The following is a 15,589-nucleotide window of genomic DNA, read 5'->3' on the forward strand; positions in this document are numbered from 1 at the left end:
GAGGTGAGTGGCTAAACAAACACATACCACATCCTGGGGGTTAGAACTTCAGCACATCTGGCGTTTCTTTAACTTCCTGACTCCTCAGTGCCACCCCGGGAACCTCTCTCATTTCTCACTTCATCAGCTCTCCCAGGCTCCTGCAGCTTCCGCAGCGCCCCACCTGCTCCCAGCAGGGGACTTCTCATTTCACTGAAAAACACAGATCAAAAGAGGTCTGTTGTCACTGCTCGCAAATCCACTGATCTTCCAGCCCCTCAGCCATGCTCTCTACCTCCCTGTGAGGTGGCGGAATTCCTACCCACACCCCCTGTGTCTAGGGTTCCCAGTGCTAAGGACCCCCGAAAGAGGAGAGGCAGGGGATGTCTGGGAAAAACCACCTGGTTGTTTATTGACCCACCACTTAGCATGCTCACTGCCTGCACAACCCATGGATGCTAGAATGGCATCCCCTCCACATGCTCACAGAGCAAGTAGGAATTGCAAACATTTACAGAATGCTTACCATGTAGCAGGCATTACACTGCCATGCTGTAAATATGAACTCAATTCTCATAACGACCCATGAAGTGGGTACTACTATGTGAAGCACAAGAGAGGTCAAGTACTTACCCCACCTCGCCCGGGCACAGCATGAGGGAGCTACATCTGAATGTCAGCCTTTACCAGGATGCCACCTGAGAGAAGGACGAAGGGTCAGGTGAAGCCTTTACAGGGGCTGAGCGAGTATTTGTCAACACTGAGAAACAGACGTGGAGCATTGCTTTGTAGGTGAAAGGTATTGGTTTACGAAGGTACAGAGCCAGCCAGCCAGTCTTCACCTTTCCCAAGAAGCAGTGCAGCCAAAGTGCAAAGTTCCAGGCTGACAAAGTTCCTGGCTGAAAGGTGCAAGGATACACAGTGTGTTATGCAGGCATCTACAGGGTAAGTTTACGGTGGCTGCCTCTCCCGTACTTTATTTTTATTATGAGGGTACATTTATCAAATCGGAGACAGTGAAACAAGGAAAGGCTTAGCATACAAGAAGCGACAGGGGAGAGACTAGGCAGGGCTACTTTAGCTCACTGGGAAGTCAGAGAAAAGGGAGCGTTGGAGACAAATTCCGGGGGTTAACCAGGGAGAAGCTACTACTGCCCATTGCTCCCCTGGTTGCAAGCCTTGTGGGGTCCCTTGGAGTTGAGGAGAGGTGTGCCTGTGGGGGAAGAAAGGGGGGGAGTCATGGGGGTACTCCAGGGACGGTCCTTTGTCTTGAGGGCATTTCTCTCTTGCAGGCAGGAATCCTAGAGGAGGTCTCAGGGGAGGGCTTCAGCAGAATATTCATCTGTTTTCCAGGTGTGCCCTTTAAAGGTCATGGTCTCTACTGATTGGTCAACGCCAGGGCAGGGGTCATTGTAGCTGGTCCTGGCGTCACCCACCTGGTTTTGCTGCTTTTCTGGGCCTGGAGCTGACGTACAGCTGAGGCCTTAGAGGTCATCTCCGGGGAGGTGACTGCGTCTGACTGTAAATTGCTGGACCAGTTCGTTCAGCGGTCTCAGTTTCCCGATTCTGCTTGACAAGGGGTTTTGCTAGCTTAGATGCCTCTCCTTTTGTTAAAGTCTTTTCAAGACCTTTAAATCTTTATTGGGCCAGCCGGCCAGGAAACTTTGAAGGAGGGGGTGGGGGTAGGAAAGAAGCCCAGAAAAGGCAAGTGAAAGATAAAGGGGGAGGTGCAGTTGCCCAAAGGGGCAGTTCTCTCCACCCTTCCTGCCCGGCTGTCGGCTGGGCCTCTCCTCCCACTTGCCTGGCGGACCCTGCAGTGGACCCCATGCCCAACGACGGATTCAGCCCCGAGGAGGGGGAGAAACCCTGCTGCAACCTCTCCAAGAAAGCCAAGGTCGGTCTCGGCATCTTTATATGTGTCCTGGTCGTGGCGACGGTCATCCCGGTGGTCCTGAAGTGGTACCCGGCACCCAAGCACAAGGAGTGGAATGGGCCGGGCACCACTCCCCATTTCCCCGAGATCGTCCTGGGACGATGCTACACCTACACTCAAGTCCTCCGGCCCGAGCTGAGGTGAGTTGGCGTCTGTGGCGCACGGCCGGGCCCCGCGCGGAGGTGTCTGCGCCCGGCGGGAGCCTTGGGTCTGCGCCCGGGGAGCTGTGCGGATTGCAGAAACTAAGCGGCTCTGTCCCGGGTCAGCTGGGAGCCCGCTGGGCGGTGCTGCGGGCCAGACACCCGGCTTGCGGCTTCGCGCGCCCCTTGCAGGATGGGGAGCGGTGGCACCGAGCGTGTGGAGGAGCGCGCGCCGGCCAGCTCAGCTGCGAACACTTGGCAGAGAGGACCGCCCTCCGGGCGAGGTGCCCAGAGCCCCCCCTGGCGCTCACCGCCCCGCTGCAGGGACGGAAACCGCCAGAGACGCACTCCGGGATGGAGTCGGGTTTGTGGGTATTTTCCACTTTGCACGGGGTGTCGGTGCCCCGTCTCTGCCCGAACATGCCGGGAAGGTTGCAGATGACACCTGCGAGCTTGAAGTGGCAGGGTGGCCACAGAAAGGTCAGACCTCTGACATGAGTTTCATTCATTAATAGAAAACAGCACCGGCTTTCTCTTGAGCGTCCTGAAATGAATGGGATAGATAACTCACTGACGGGACACAACAGAACAATAGTGACTCTGAAAACTGAGCTATAATTTACTCTGAAAAGGGAATCGGCTCGACGATTCGGCTCGAGCCCTGGGGACACCACCCACATCAGGCTATGGGACCAAGCCCCAGGGTCCGCGTGCCCGCTCCCAGCTAACGCTAACCTCTCTCCCAAGGGAACCGCTTTCCTGACTGCTTGGCTTCAGCCCGAGAACACAAGTTTGAAGTTGTACACAGGGTAGAACACGCTGGAAAGTGAGAGGCTACTTTTCAGGCTGCCGAGGGCGGCAGGGAGAGTTGTGCTTCCATGCCGTGAGTTTGAGATTGAGTAATTGCACCACCCAGGCACCTTCGGCCCGAAGGGGAGCCTGAGACACCCCCTCCCCCTCCCCCCTCCTTGCCTCCCAGCCTGCGCTCAGTGCAGATACCCCGGGTCTTCATCGCAAATTGTTGAAGCCAGGGTCCCTTAAGTTTTGTTTACAAATAATTAACTAGTTATTTGAGAGAGAAACTAGAAGTTGGGGGCTTCCTTCAGGTCGTGACACTTAGTACCAATGAAATCAAGAGATATCCTATCTGAATTGCTAATGATAAAAGCCATCTTTTAAATGTTCACCTTAATGTGACATTTTTAAATGTTTGTTGTTCAATCATCTTTGGTTAGGACATCCATGTGGCAAGCAGGGTGCAACGCAGAAACCACATGGCTTTTAATGTTTTGTCGGGATGCTCACTCCCAACTCAGCACACACACATGTGTACACATATGTATCATATACAGGGTGTCCCCAAAATTGTATACACACACAATTGTAGATTCCATTACGTTTTGAAAATGAAATGTATTTCAGTAAACACTGCCTTTATAATTATTCAAAGTGTGTATACATTATTTTGGGACACCTTATATATGTTCAACATATACATACGTGTGCAGGTACATACGTTTAAAATATTAATAGGGGCCATCTTCTGTCGGTATTCTTTGAACATCCAGATATCTCACAATACATGTCCGCACACGATCAATGGGTTAGTAGTTAATATGGTACTATATGTGTGCCGGGCACTGAAAAATACCAAATCATTTATCCTTAACAGCTATACCAGGCAGAGACTGTTGCTACCCTCTTTTCCATATGAACAGACTGAAGTACTGAGTTTGAGTACCTTGCCCAAAATTGGCCCCATAGATTGAATTTAGTCCCTGCTATGGCAGTGACTGTAACATCTATTGTCCTTGTCTGGAGACATTGTGAAAAGAAAGAGGATGCTATTAATAATTGGGCTGAGTCCATAGGCTTAAACCTGAACATATATGGTAATTTCTCCTGTGTGGTTTAGAGAGGGAACTCTGGAACCACACCACTGGGGTTTTAATCTTGTCTCTGTCACAATGTAACGTTGGGCAGGGAATTCACTTTCCCTGTGCTGTGTCATTCTTGACTATAAAACTGAATGATAGTACCCGCCATAGAGAGAGAGAGATTGTGAGGAATAATCCTGACATATACTAAGTGCTGAAAATGCTAAATTTCTGGGAACTGCGATATCACGGATATCTTTCAACAACAAAAAATGTAGATCAAAGGCCAACGACAAAATGGATGCTTCGTATTAGATTTATTTAAGTCACAATCCAGTAAATCAGTTCTCTAATGATGGAGTTTATGTTATTTTTCACTTTTTACTATTATTCTTTTTCTTTTTTTTTAAACTTCCTCGTTGTTCTTGGAGACTTTCCAATTTGGCACACAAAGATTTACGTCATTTTTAAAAAAAGCTCATAGTACTCCATAGGGTAGATATAAACATTTCCTTGTCACAGAAAATTAATTTCCAATTTTCAGTCCCATTCATTCATTCCACAGATACTTGCTGGGCATCCACCCTGTCCAAGTAGCGATGTAGCTACTGACAGTACAGGAGTGAGAGGCAAACTTCCCACTCTCATGAAGTGGGGAGAGACATCGCTCAATGCATGTCTTCGTACAGATATGTTTTGTGTACTTATATTTCTGTAGGGTAGATTTCTAGTGGTGGCATTGCTGGATCCAAGGAAGAATTATGCCTACTTGAAACTTTGATAAGTATTTCTAAATTCCCTCCAAAATAACTGTACCACTATATACTCCTATCACCACCAATCAGAAGACGTGCTTTCCCAAAATCTCATCACTGATGAATAGTGTCAACTCCTTTTTATTGTGAGGAAAAGAACTTCTAATTGTTCCCTGATTGTCAGTGAGTCTTAGCATGTTCTGTATGTTTGTTGGTCACTTATATTTTTTTCTGTAAATTTCTTGTTCAGATCTTTGCTAATTTCGATTGAGCTGCTTATTTATTTCTTTTTGTTGGAGTTATTTATATATTGTACATTATGCATATGGAGTTTTCTGTTTCTCTGCCTGTAGTCCTTGTATCAAATTTAACTTCTATTGGCTCCCTGAGACCTTCAACCTCAAGTTCGTGACTGACTAATCACTTCCTCCTTCTTTCTACGTTGTTGAGAGTTTTGCACACTGACTATTTCTCTTATAATCATACCCTCTTGATACCAACAATCTCTCCCCTGATAAATTATAAAATCTGTACCTTGCCAGATGACTCTCTCCTGCCTCGGTCTCATGTTGGGCCCAAGCAGCAATTTATGTCAATTATTTAACCTGGTGTTTCTACTTCAACCCAGTTCCCTTAACCTCTGTGGGTCTTTATTTAAACTATGTAATAAAATATAAAATATGATATATTATATACTAGCAAGCAAAACAAAACCAGCATAAAAATCACACATATAATAATTGTAACTACACAGAGTAAAACTGAATGTAAAGAAAAAAGTGAACTGTGGCACCGCTGGGTTAATAACGGAATTATTGTAGGTTTCCTTCCTTATTATTCTTTAGTTTCACATGGTCTATAATCGGGGTTTTGCTTATCTATTACTACATAATAAATCTGCCTAAAACATAGTGGCTTAAACATAAACCATGTTATTATTTTACATGATTCTCTGAATTGATTGGGCTTAACTAGTAGTTCTTCTGCTTCTTGTGGTGTTAACCAGGGATGAAGTCACCGGATCATACAGCTAAGCTGGAATATCCAAAACTGATTGGACATCACTCACGTGAATGATGCTTTACACGGGTCAGCTGGAAAGCTGATGCCACCTGGGATGTGGGCCAGGCTGGGTCGCTCTCTGTCTCCATGATGACTTAGAGACTTACAGTCATACCCTTGAAATCTTGACTTTGTGAACATGTGTTACTCTCAGTGCCTGGGATATGGTCATTGGCTTGAGATCATTTCTTATTTTGACATTATTTTACCATGAAATATGGGAAATGACAAGCAGTTTTATTGTCAACTGTAGCAATGCCTGACTTGCAAATATTTTTCTCCTGATTCTACTTAAAAATGAACAGTTCTTTTTAAGCTCATTTTTCTCTGTACCTCATCTTACACAGCTAAAAGAAATGAGTTGGCATTTTCAACTTTCTGCTTGGAAGTATCCTTAGCTAAATTTATAAATTCTTTGGTATATTTCTATTAGCTCCATTAGCGCAGGTGACAGTGTTACTAAACTTTCTACCATGACATTAACATGGGTCACCTTTTTCCCAGCCTCTAATAACAGTTTCCTCTGTATCTGTCCAGCCTTTATGAACAGTATCCTTGAGGCCTTACTTATGCCTGCTGCCCGGTTTCCAATGTTAATGCCAGATTGTAGTAGTCAGGGTTCTCCAGAGTGACAGAGAGAGAGAGAGAGAGAGAGAGAGAGAGAGAGGAGAGAGAGATTGATTGCCTTTAAGGAGTTGGCTCATGTGACCATGGAGGCTGACAAGTTCCAGATCTGCAGGGTAGGCAAGCAAGCCGGAGACCCAGGGAAGAGTTGATGTTGCAGCTCAAGTCTGAAGGCCATTTGCTAGCACGATTCCCTTTTTGGGGAAGGGATGTCAGTCTTTTTCCTAACGCCTTCAGCTGGTTAAATAAGGTCTATCCATATTATGCAGAGTAACCTGCTTTACTAAAAAAAAAAGTCTATCAATTTAAATGTTAATCTCATCTAAAAATACCTTTACAGAGACATCAGATGTGTTTGTACAAATATTTGGGTACCATGGTCTAGGCAAGTTGACACGTAAAACGAACCACCTCCCTTCCAGGTACCACTTCTTGTTCTGGTTGGCTATTGCTGCTTCATTGACTACCCTGAAATGTAGTGACTTAAAACAGTAAGCATTTATTACCTTTCATGATTCTGTGGGTTGATTGTGATCAGCCGGATGGTCTGCTTCACGTGACGCTAGCTGGGGCTGTGCTCATCTGGGGAACTGATTTGGCTGGAGCATTTGATGTCACACTTACATGATGGAGCCATGGTACCTGGGCCCAGCTGGGATGGTCAGACCTCTGTTTCTCTTTCTATCATTTCAGGGCCTTTTCTCTCCTGTGATCTCTTCACGTGCTCTCTCCATGGTGTACCTGGATTCCTTCAGAGTTCCCAAACTTAAAAGTGAGGCCTGGCAGGTCTTCTTAAAGTTTTAGACCCATAAGTGGCACATCACTTGTATTGGTTGAAATAGTCATGGGTTCAGCCCAGATTCAAGAGGCGTAGAAACAATTGCCACTCTGTGGACTTTGACCCTTCATACAGCTTCATGTTTGTTCTCTTAGTTTCAGTTTCTTCTAGTCTTTTCAGTTTTTTTTTTTTTTTTTGGTTAATCTACTGCTTTTTCTACTACGTTACTTATACTAACTATATTTAGAAACGACAAAAATAGCCTTGGCCAGTTTCACCTAGTGGTTAGAGCGTTGGCCCCAGGACCAAAGAGTCACGGGTTTGATTCCAGTCAAGGGCACATACCTGGGTTGCAGTTCAGTCCTGGCCCTGGTCAGGGTCGTGTAAGAGGGTGTAAGAGGTGACCAATCAATGTGTCTCTCTCACATCTCTCTCTACCCCCTCTGCCCACTCTATCTGAAGATAAATAAAAAAGTGTCCTCGGGTGAGAATTTAAAAATAAATAAATAAAATAAAAATGACAACCCTGCCTGTTTTGGCTCAGCAGTAGAGCATCAGCCTGTGGACCAATGAATCGCGGGTTCAGTTCTGATCAAGGACACATGCCTTGGTTGTGGTTCATTTCCGGCCCTGGTCAGGGTTGTGTGGGAGGCAACCAGTTGATGTGTCCCTCTCATGTCAATGTTTCTCTCTCTCTCTCTCTCTCTCTCTCTCTCTCTCTCTCTCCTTTTCTCTTTCTCCCACTCTGTCTGAAGATAAATAGAAAAATATTCTTGGGTGAGGATTAAAAAAAATTAAAAATAAAAATCTACCACATGCCTCCTGGAATATAAGCTCCTTGAGTCTAGGGACATTTTGTTGACTGATAATATCCAGAGGACCTAAAAGAATGCCCAGAATATAATAAATAGAAATCTTGAGTTGAATTAAATGAATAGTACACAAGCTAGTATGTTAAAAATAACAGACATAAAGAAAGCCATAATTAATATACCTCCTCAATACATTTTCTTTTTTTTTTTTTATCCTCACCCGAGGACATTTTTTTTTTCAATATTTTGTTCAGATAGAGCGGGAGGGAGAGAGAGAGAGAGAGAGAAACATCAATGTGAAAGGGACACATCGAGTGGTCGCCACCCACACAACCCAACCAGGGCCGGGGACAAACTGCAACTGAGGTACGTGCCCTTAGCGGGAACCAAACCCAGGTCTCTCCAGACCGCAGGACAATGCTCTAACCGCTGAGCCAAACCAGCCTGGGCCCAATACATTTTCAATACCATCACTTTCAAAACCCATCAGTTTCTATATTGGGCACTTGGATTATTGTTTTTGCTTTTGCATTCATAGCTTCTTAGTGTGTCTTTGTTGGTTGTAGGACTGTATCTTCTTCATTTATTCCTTTTCCTTGATTTTCCTTTCCCAATATCTCTTACTCCCACAGAACTCACTTTCTGCCTGCCTTTGTTGAGATAAGCCAGGAGCATTACATGCAAAAACTGAACAGATGACACATGGCCATCCTATCCGAAGACTCACACACAGGAGCTACCTTCTAACCAAGTTGGCCCGGGGCATGCGACCCGAGAGAAACATGGCCCAAGACTCACCAGAGTGTTAGCAGATTGTTAGCATTGACAATCTGGGGATATTGATACGGTGGGGATTGTCAAATATCCAGGCAATAGCCAGGACCTAGGGTGTGTGGAACAGCAGCAGAGCCTGCAGGGAGAAAGGGGGAACCAGCACCCAGAGTAAGATGGGCCTCAAGGGAGGCACCTGGATGATGTGGCTTTGTTTCCAGGAATCTTCTCTCCTTGGGGATAACCAGCCTCCCAAGAATTGCAGGCATCTGTCCTGAGAGCTGCTGTCTCTCTAGGGACAGGAGCAGGCCCTTCTATGCCATCTCTCCTCATTCCTGCCTCAAGTGAGGCTAGGGTCCTGGAGGGCAGGGACTGTTTTGGTCACCTCTGTGTCCTTTGTTGTCTGGCTCATTGCTCATCATGCTGTAGTTCCTTAACAGGTGCTTGCTCGGTTAAAGTCAAGTCCACGTTGAGCTGGTTGAAACCAACACGCTGTGAGAACCTTAATTAGGGGAAATTCTTCATCCATCGTGCTGTGTCTTCTGATGATCATTTTTGTGCCCACATTCACTGTCCTTCTGCTTACTTGATTCATGTCACAATTTCTTTTTGTTTCATTTTCCTCTTTGGAATTTCTAGCAAGATTTCATGGAGCCAGTTCTTCATTTTTACTTCCCCGTGCCTCTCATTTTAATGACTTTAGCATTTTATTAACTTTGACTCAGTAAAATTATTAGTGCAAAATGTACAAAAGAACAAACACTTAGTAAAGACGTACTGGGTGCCTGGTGCTGGCTAGGCATGGGGGCTTTGGAGAGGAGGAACACAGGTCCTGCTCTCCAGGGTCCTGCGAGCGTGGTGGGGCCGACCGGCCTGGAAACGGAATACTGCAAGACAGTGTGATCGGTCACAGTAAATAGGCTTGTACAGGGACTAGAAGGGCCCCGGGGGTTGGGGGGGTGCTTCTGTGCTGTTAGCTCTTTGCTAGGTCCTGTACGGGGTGTCAGATACCATCAGGTACCTATCAAACAAGCGGTGAATGCGGTGAGCCAAGGGCAAGCACGATGCCACAGAGACTCAGATCGAGCATCACGAGCTGATGGGACAGAGTCGGGAAAGACTTCATGAAGATGTAGCACCGAGGTCTTTGTTTTATGGTAGAATTTCAGTGAAGATGTGTTCTGAACAGTGTGTATTACTCTGTTGAATGAAGCCAGGGAGACTGTTAAGATGTGACGCCTGAGGGGACGATCGGGCCACTCGATGGACCAGAGTTTAAAGGTTGTGGGGCCTGGGGAAGATTCCACTGGAGGAGGGTCTGGACCTTATGTTGACTCATTTCCAACCTGGACTTTCTCAGCACATCAGGGGCTAGGAAGGCGACTGCCCTTGCGCAGGACAGAATTCCCCCGAGAGTGATGGAATGGCCACCCGCTCAACGTCTGTTCCCAGCTGGACTCTGAACTTCATCAGAGCACAGCACGTCTCATGTTCGCCCGTGCATCCTCCGCGCTCAGTTCTGTGACCACCAGCCTTCCTTCGGTTCCACCTTGCACTCTGGGCTCGAAGACAGAGACCAGGGGCCAGAGACCCTGAGGTGCTCTGGACTGAATGTGGATGGTGAAACGGAACGTGAAACAGGGCTCAGCGGTGGGGCCTGGGCCCCGTGGTGGCTGCAAGACGGAAGTCATCCCAGGGCTGGGTTCTGTACAGAAGGAAGTGTGGAGTGGGGCCCAGATGCACATTAGCTGAGTTTGGGGCCTGTGGGGCTTGCGGTGCTGCCCTCACATCTGGACAAATTTTATCTCTGGGGATAGAATCTTCTAGAAGAAGAGGTTAGGTGGAGACCCCGCGAGCAAGCACATCCAATGGCTGAGCAAGAAATGGCAGAGATGAGAGGCGAGAAAGGAGATGCTGTTTCTGGGCTCCGTGGTCTAGCGTTTCGGCTCAGGAGGTGTTCCTAGAAAGGCCTGCAGCATTCTTTGGTGAAGTCCGGCTCCCAAGCCTTGCTCTGGTGTAATTATTAATAGCTGGAGGAAGTGGTGGTTTTTCCCCAGAGTGAATTTTATTCTTTATCACAATGAGCACATGTGACTTCTCTGCTTCCTCCTTTCCTCTTTGGAGGGAAAAAACTTGGAAAACAGCTGCCAAAATCTGTTGAGAAATTTTGGAGGGAAAGAGGCTGGGAATCAATGTTTGTGGGTGGCCTCCAATGACTTTATATAGTTGGTTCTTTTAAAATTTGATCATAATCCAGTCAGGAGTGTCTGAGGACACACATCATATGAGAAAGGTTAGGAAATTCAGCAATATGCGGGCCCGTGTGAATGCAGAACTCATTGTTCAGAAAGCAGGACAAAGCTCTTCCTTCCTTCCGAGGTCTTTTGCTCCACCTGCCAGGTGGTTTTTACTTGCTATTTAACGTTGAGGTCCCTTGGGCACAGGGATACTTTCAGGGACAGAGCAGACCTTCGCAGGTGCCTGGGGATGCCCTGCACAACTTGGCACACGGGGACGGCGTGCCTGTTCTCTCCCCACCTGTTCTCAGGCTCCTCTCTCAGGCAGAGGGTGGCAGTGGTCGGCAGTGGTCATCACATAGCTGAGAACTCTCCCAGGAAGGTAGAGAGACAGCTGCAGGTGGGATCACGTATGAGCCCAGGGATCCAACCCCTGCTGAACACTTCTGTGTCCACTTGGACTTCTCTCACAAAACACAAAAGTAAAGAGAAAACCATTAAGAATTTTCAGACATTCACCACAAAGCTGCAGAATATATTTTCTTTTCAAGTGCCCATGGAACATTGTCTAGGATAGACCACCTGTTAGGAAACAAAACAAGTCTCAATGAATTTAAGAAGATTGAAATCATATCAAGAATCTTCTTTGACCATAATGTATGAAACTAGAAATCAATCACAAGAAAAAGCTGAAAAACACAAAGACATAGAGGATAAATATGTTAATTAAACAATGAATGGGTCAACAGTGAGATCAAGGAAGAAATCAAAAGATACCTTGAAACACTGTGTATATGTACCACAGCTTTTTTACCCACTCATCTATGGATGGACACTTGGGCTGTTTCCAGATCTTAGCTATTGTAAATAGTGCTGCTATGAACATAGGGGTACATATATTCTTCCTGATTGGTGTTTCAGACTTCTTAGGATATAGTCCTATAAGAGGGATCACTAAGTCAAATGGAGTTCCATTTTTAATTTTTTGAGCAAACACCATATTGTTTTGCATAGTGGCTGCACCAGTCTGCATTCCCACCAGCAGTGCACTAGAGTCCCCTTTTCTCCACACCCTCGCCAACACTTGTTGTTTGGTGATTTGTTGATGGCAGCCATTCTGACAGGTGTGAGGTGATACCTCATTGTTGTTTTAATTTGCATCTTTCTGATAATTAGTGACCTTGAACATTTTTTCATATGTCTCTTGGCCATTTTCATGTCCCCTTTAGAGAAGTGTTATTCAGATTCTTTGCCCAGTTTTAATTGGATTGTTTGTCTTCCCTTTGTTGAATTCTATGAGTACTTTATATATTTTGGATGTTAACCTTTTATCTGATGTATCATTGACAAACATGTTCTCCCATAGAGTGGGTTTCCTTTTCATTTTTTTTTCTATTTTTAACGTTCATTGTTTTTATTTTTTTAAAAATCTTTATTGTTGAATGTAGAATGTATTACAGATGTTCCACATTTTTCCCTCATTGACCCCCTCCTCCCCACTCCCGTACCCCTCCCGCCTTTTCCCACACTATTGTCTGTGTCCATTGGTTATGCATATAAATTCTTTGGTTTATTTCTCCCCCCCCCCCAACCCCTTTCTCTTTGAGGTTTGTCAGTTTAGTAACCAATTTGTTCTTAATCCCTTCACTTTTTTTCACCCACCCATTCCCCCAATCCTCCTCACATCTGGCAACCAACAAAATGGTCTCTGTATCTATGAGAATGTTTCTGTTTTGTCTGTTCATTTTGTTTGTAGATTCCATTGCCGATAGATATGTATTCATTGCCATTTTGTTTGTTCATGTATTTTACCTTTTTCTTCAAAAAGACCCTTCATCATTTCATATAATAACGGTTTGGTGGTGATGAACTCCTTTAACTTTTTCTTGTCTGGGAAAGTTTTTATATGTCCATCGATTCTAAATGACAGCTTTGCAGGATAGAGTAATCTTGGTTGTAGGTTCTTGCTTTTCATCACTCTGAATATTTCTTGCCACTCCCTTCTGGCCTGCAAAGTTTCTTTTGAGAAATCAGCTGACAGCCTTATGGGAACTCCCTTGTAGGTAACTAGCTGCCTTTCTCTTGCTGCTTTTAAGATTCTCTCTTTGTCTTGAACCTTTTGCATTTTGATGATGATGTGTCTTGGTGTGGGCCTCTTGGGGTTCATCTTGTTTGGGACTCTCTGTGCTTCCTGGACTTGTATGTCTGTTTCCTTCACCAAGTTAGGAAAGTTTTCTGCCATTATTGTTTCAAACAGGTTTTCGATTTCTTGTTCTCTCTCTTCTCCTTCTGGCACCCCCAAGATGCAAATGTTGGCACGCTTAAAGTTGTCCTAGAGGCTCCTTATACTATCCTCATTTTTTTAAAATTCTTTTTTCTTTTTGCTGTTCTGATTGGGCGTTTTTTGCTTCCTTATATTCCAAATCGATGCTTTGCTTCTTGGATTTACGTACTTTATTATTGAAGCTGTGTAAATTATTCTTTATTTCAATTAATGCCTCCTTCAATTCTGACTGTGCATCCATCATTTCTGACTGGTCCTTTTTTATGCTCTTGAGGCCCTCACTAAGTTCACTGAGGTTCTCACTAAGTTCATTGAGCATCCTTATAAGCAGTATTTTGAACTCAGCATCTGTTAGGTTGCTTATCTCCATTTCGCTTAGTTCTTTTATTGGGGTTTTGTTCTGTTCTTTCATTTGGGACCTGTTTCTTTGTATCCTCATTTTGGCTGCCTCCCTGTGTTTGTTTCTGTGTATTACTTAACTAGCGGTATGGGGCTAGCTGAGACCAGATGCTGCTCGTTTGAAAGAATTTAGGAAAAACCTGAAGCAGGATCCAAGACAGGCCAATCTTATGGTTAAGCAAGTGGCAACAGCTTGGGTGGGCCTGAAAGTTGGGTGGGACGGGGCAGGGGGAAGGGCTCACCAAAGGAACAAAGGTCTCTGACAGCACGTTTGTCCCGGAGAAAGCTCCCTCTCCAGCCCTCGCTCCAGTGCCAAACAGCTCAGTTCTTCCCTGTGTGTCCCTGGCGCCCCTCGAGCTGCCTCCCCTCCGAGTTTAGAGGGAGCGAGTCCGATAAGTCCGTGCGCGGGCCCTTTAAGGAGCTGCCTGGGGCTCCAGCCGCGTCAGCCTCTCTGAGCCTCAGTTCCCGCTGGTTTTTCCAGCCAGAAGTGATGGGGACTCTCTTCCTGGCACTGGAACCCTGAGCTGGACACCTGGTGTGGGACAGGGACCCCTCAGTCCTCAGGAAGGACCTTCCCAGCCGAGGTGTCCTCCTGATTTTTATCCGCCGCACGTGGGTGTGGGACCAGCCCGTCCCCTCCGCCCTCCTCCCAGTCTGGATGTGGCTGCTGCTTTAATTCCGTAGTTGTAGGACTTCCATTCAGCTCGATTTCAGGCAGTTTTGAATGATGGTTGTTCTGTAGTTTAGTTGTAACTTTGATGTGGTTGTGGGAGGACGCGATACCGTGTTTACCTACCTGCCATCTTGACCGGAAGTCCTTTTCATTCTTTTTTTATAAAATGTTTCTATTGATATTTTTAGAGAGAAGAAGGGAGAGAGAGATAGAAACATCGATGTAAGAAAAATCAATCAGCTGCCTCCTGCGCTCCTGCCTCCTACCGGGGATGGAGCCCACAACCCAGGCATGTGCCCGACTGGGAATTGAACTGGGACCTCTCAGTCCATGGAAAGAAACTCAATCTACTGAGCCCACCATCTGGGCCCCTTTCATTTTGATGCTGGTTTCTTTTGCGGTGCAGAAACTTTTTAGTTTGATGTAGTCCCATTTATTAATTTTTTTCCCTTGTTTCTCTTGCCCTAGGCGATGTATTGGTAAAAATTCCACTATGTGTGATATTTGAGATTTTGCTACCTACATTTTCTTCTAGAATTCTCATGGTTTCATGACTTACATTTAAGTATTTTATTCATTTTGAGTTCATTCTTTTGAATGGTGTAAGTTGGTGGTCTAGTTTTATTTTTTTGCATGTACCTGTCCAATTTTCCCAACGCCATTTATTTATTTATTTATTTTTTATCTTCACCCAAAAACATTCTTGTATTTATCTTCAGATAGAGCTAGAGGGAGAGAGGGGGGAAAAGAGAGAGAGAAACACTGACGTGAGAGAGACACATTAACTGGTTGCCACCCACACAACCTCAACCAGGGTGGGGACAAACTGCAACCAAGGTGTGTGCCCTTTAGCGGACACCGAACCCGGGACACTCTGGTCCGCAGGCTGACGCTCTAACCCAGTGGTTCTCAACATTCCTAATGCTGCAACCCTTTAATACATTTCCTCATGTTGTATGTGGGCATATCTGCATGTGGGTGGACCCGCCTGGAGACGGATACAGGAGTGGTGTCTCTGTTCCTAAGACCATCGGAAATATGTGTTTTCCAATGGTTTTAGCTGACCCCTGTGAAAGGGTCGTTAGACCCCCCCAAAAGGGTCATGACCCACAAGTTGAAAATCGCTGCACCACTAAGCCAAACCGGCTAGGGCCCAACACCATTTATTGAAAAAAACTGTTTTTACTCTATTTTATACTCTTGTCTCTTTTGTTGAATTTTAATTGCACATAATGTCTTGGGTTGATCTCTGTAGAACACAACAA

The 15,589-nt window shown here is 45.6% G+C and overlaps 1 protein-coding gene across 1 annotated transcript in view; it reads left to right on the forward strand.

Annotated features, from left to right (window-relative positions):
* The first annotated feature begins 1,753 nt into the window (after positions 1-1,753).
* CD38 (CD38 molecule) overlaps positions 1,754-15,589 on the forward strand; it is a 47,468-nt gene continuing 33,632 nt past the window's right edge. The window contains exon 1 of the mRNA XM_036279068.1: positions 1,754-2,052. Coding sequence (XP_036134961.1) covers positions 1,805-2,052 — 248 coding nt within the window. The 5' untranslated portion in view covers positions 1,754-1,804. The remainder of the gene's footprint in view (positions 2,053-15,589) is intronic.

This window comes from Molossus molossus, unplaced genomic scaffold, assembly GCF_014108415.1.
Source record: "Molossus molossus isolate mMolMol1 unplaced genomic scaffold, mMolMol1.p scaffold_m16_p_1, whole genome shotgun sequence".
Classification (NCBI taxonomy): domain Eukaryota; kingdom Metazoa; phylum Chordata; class Mammalia; order Chiroptera; family Molossidae; genus Molossus; species Molossus molossus.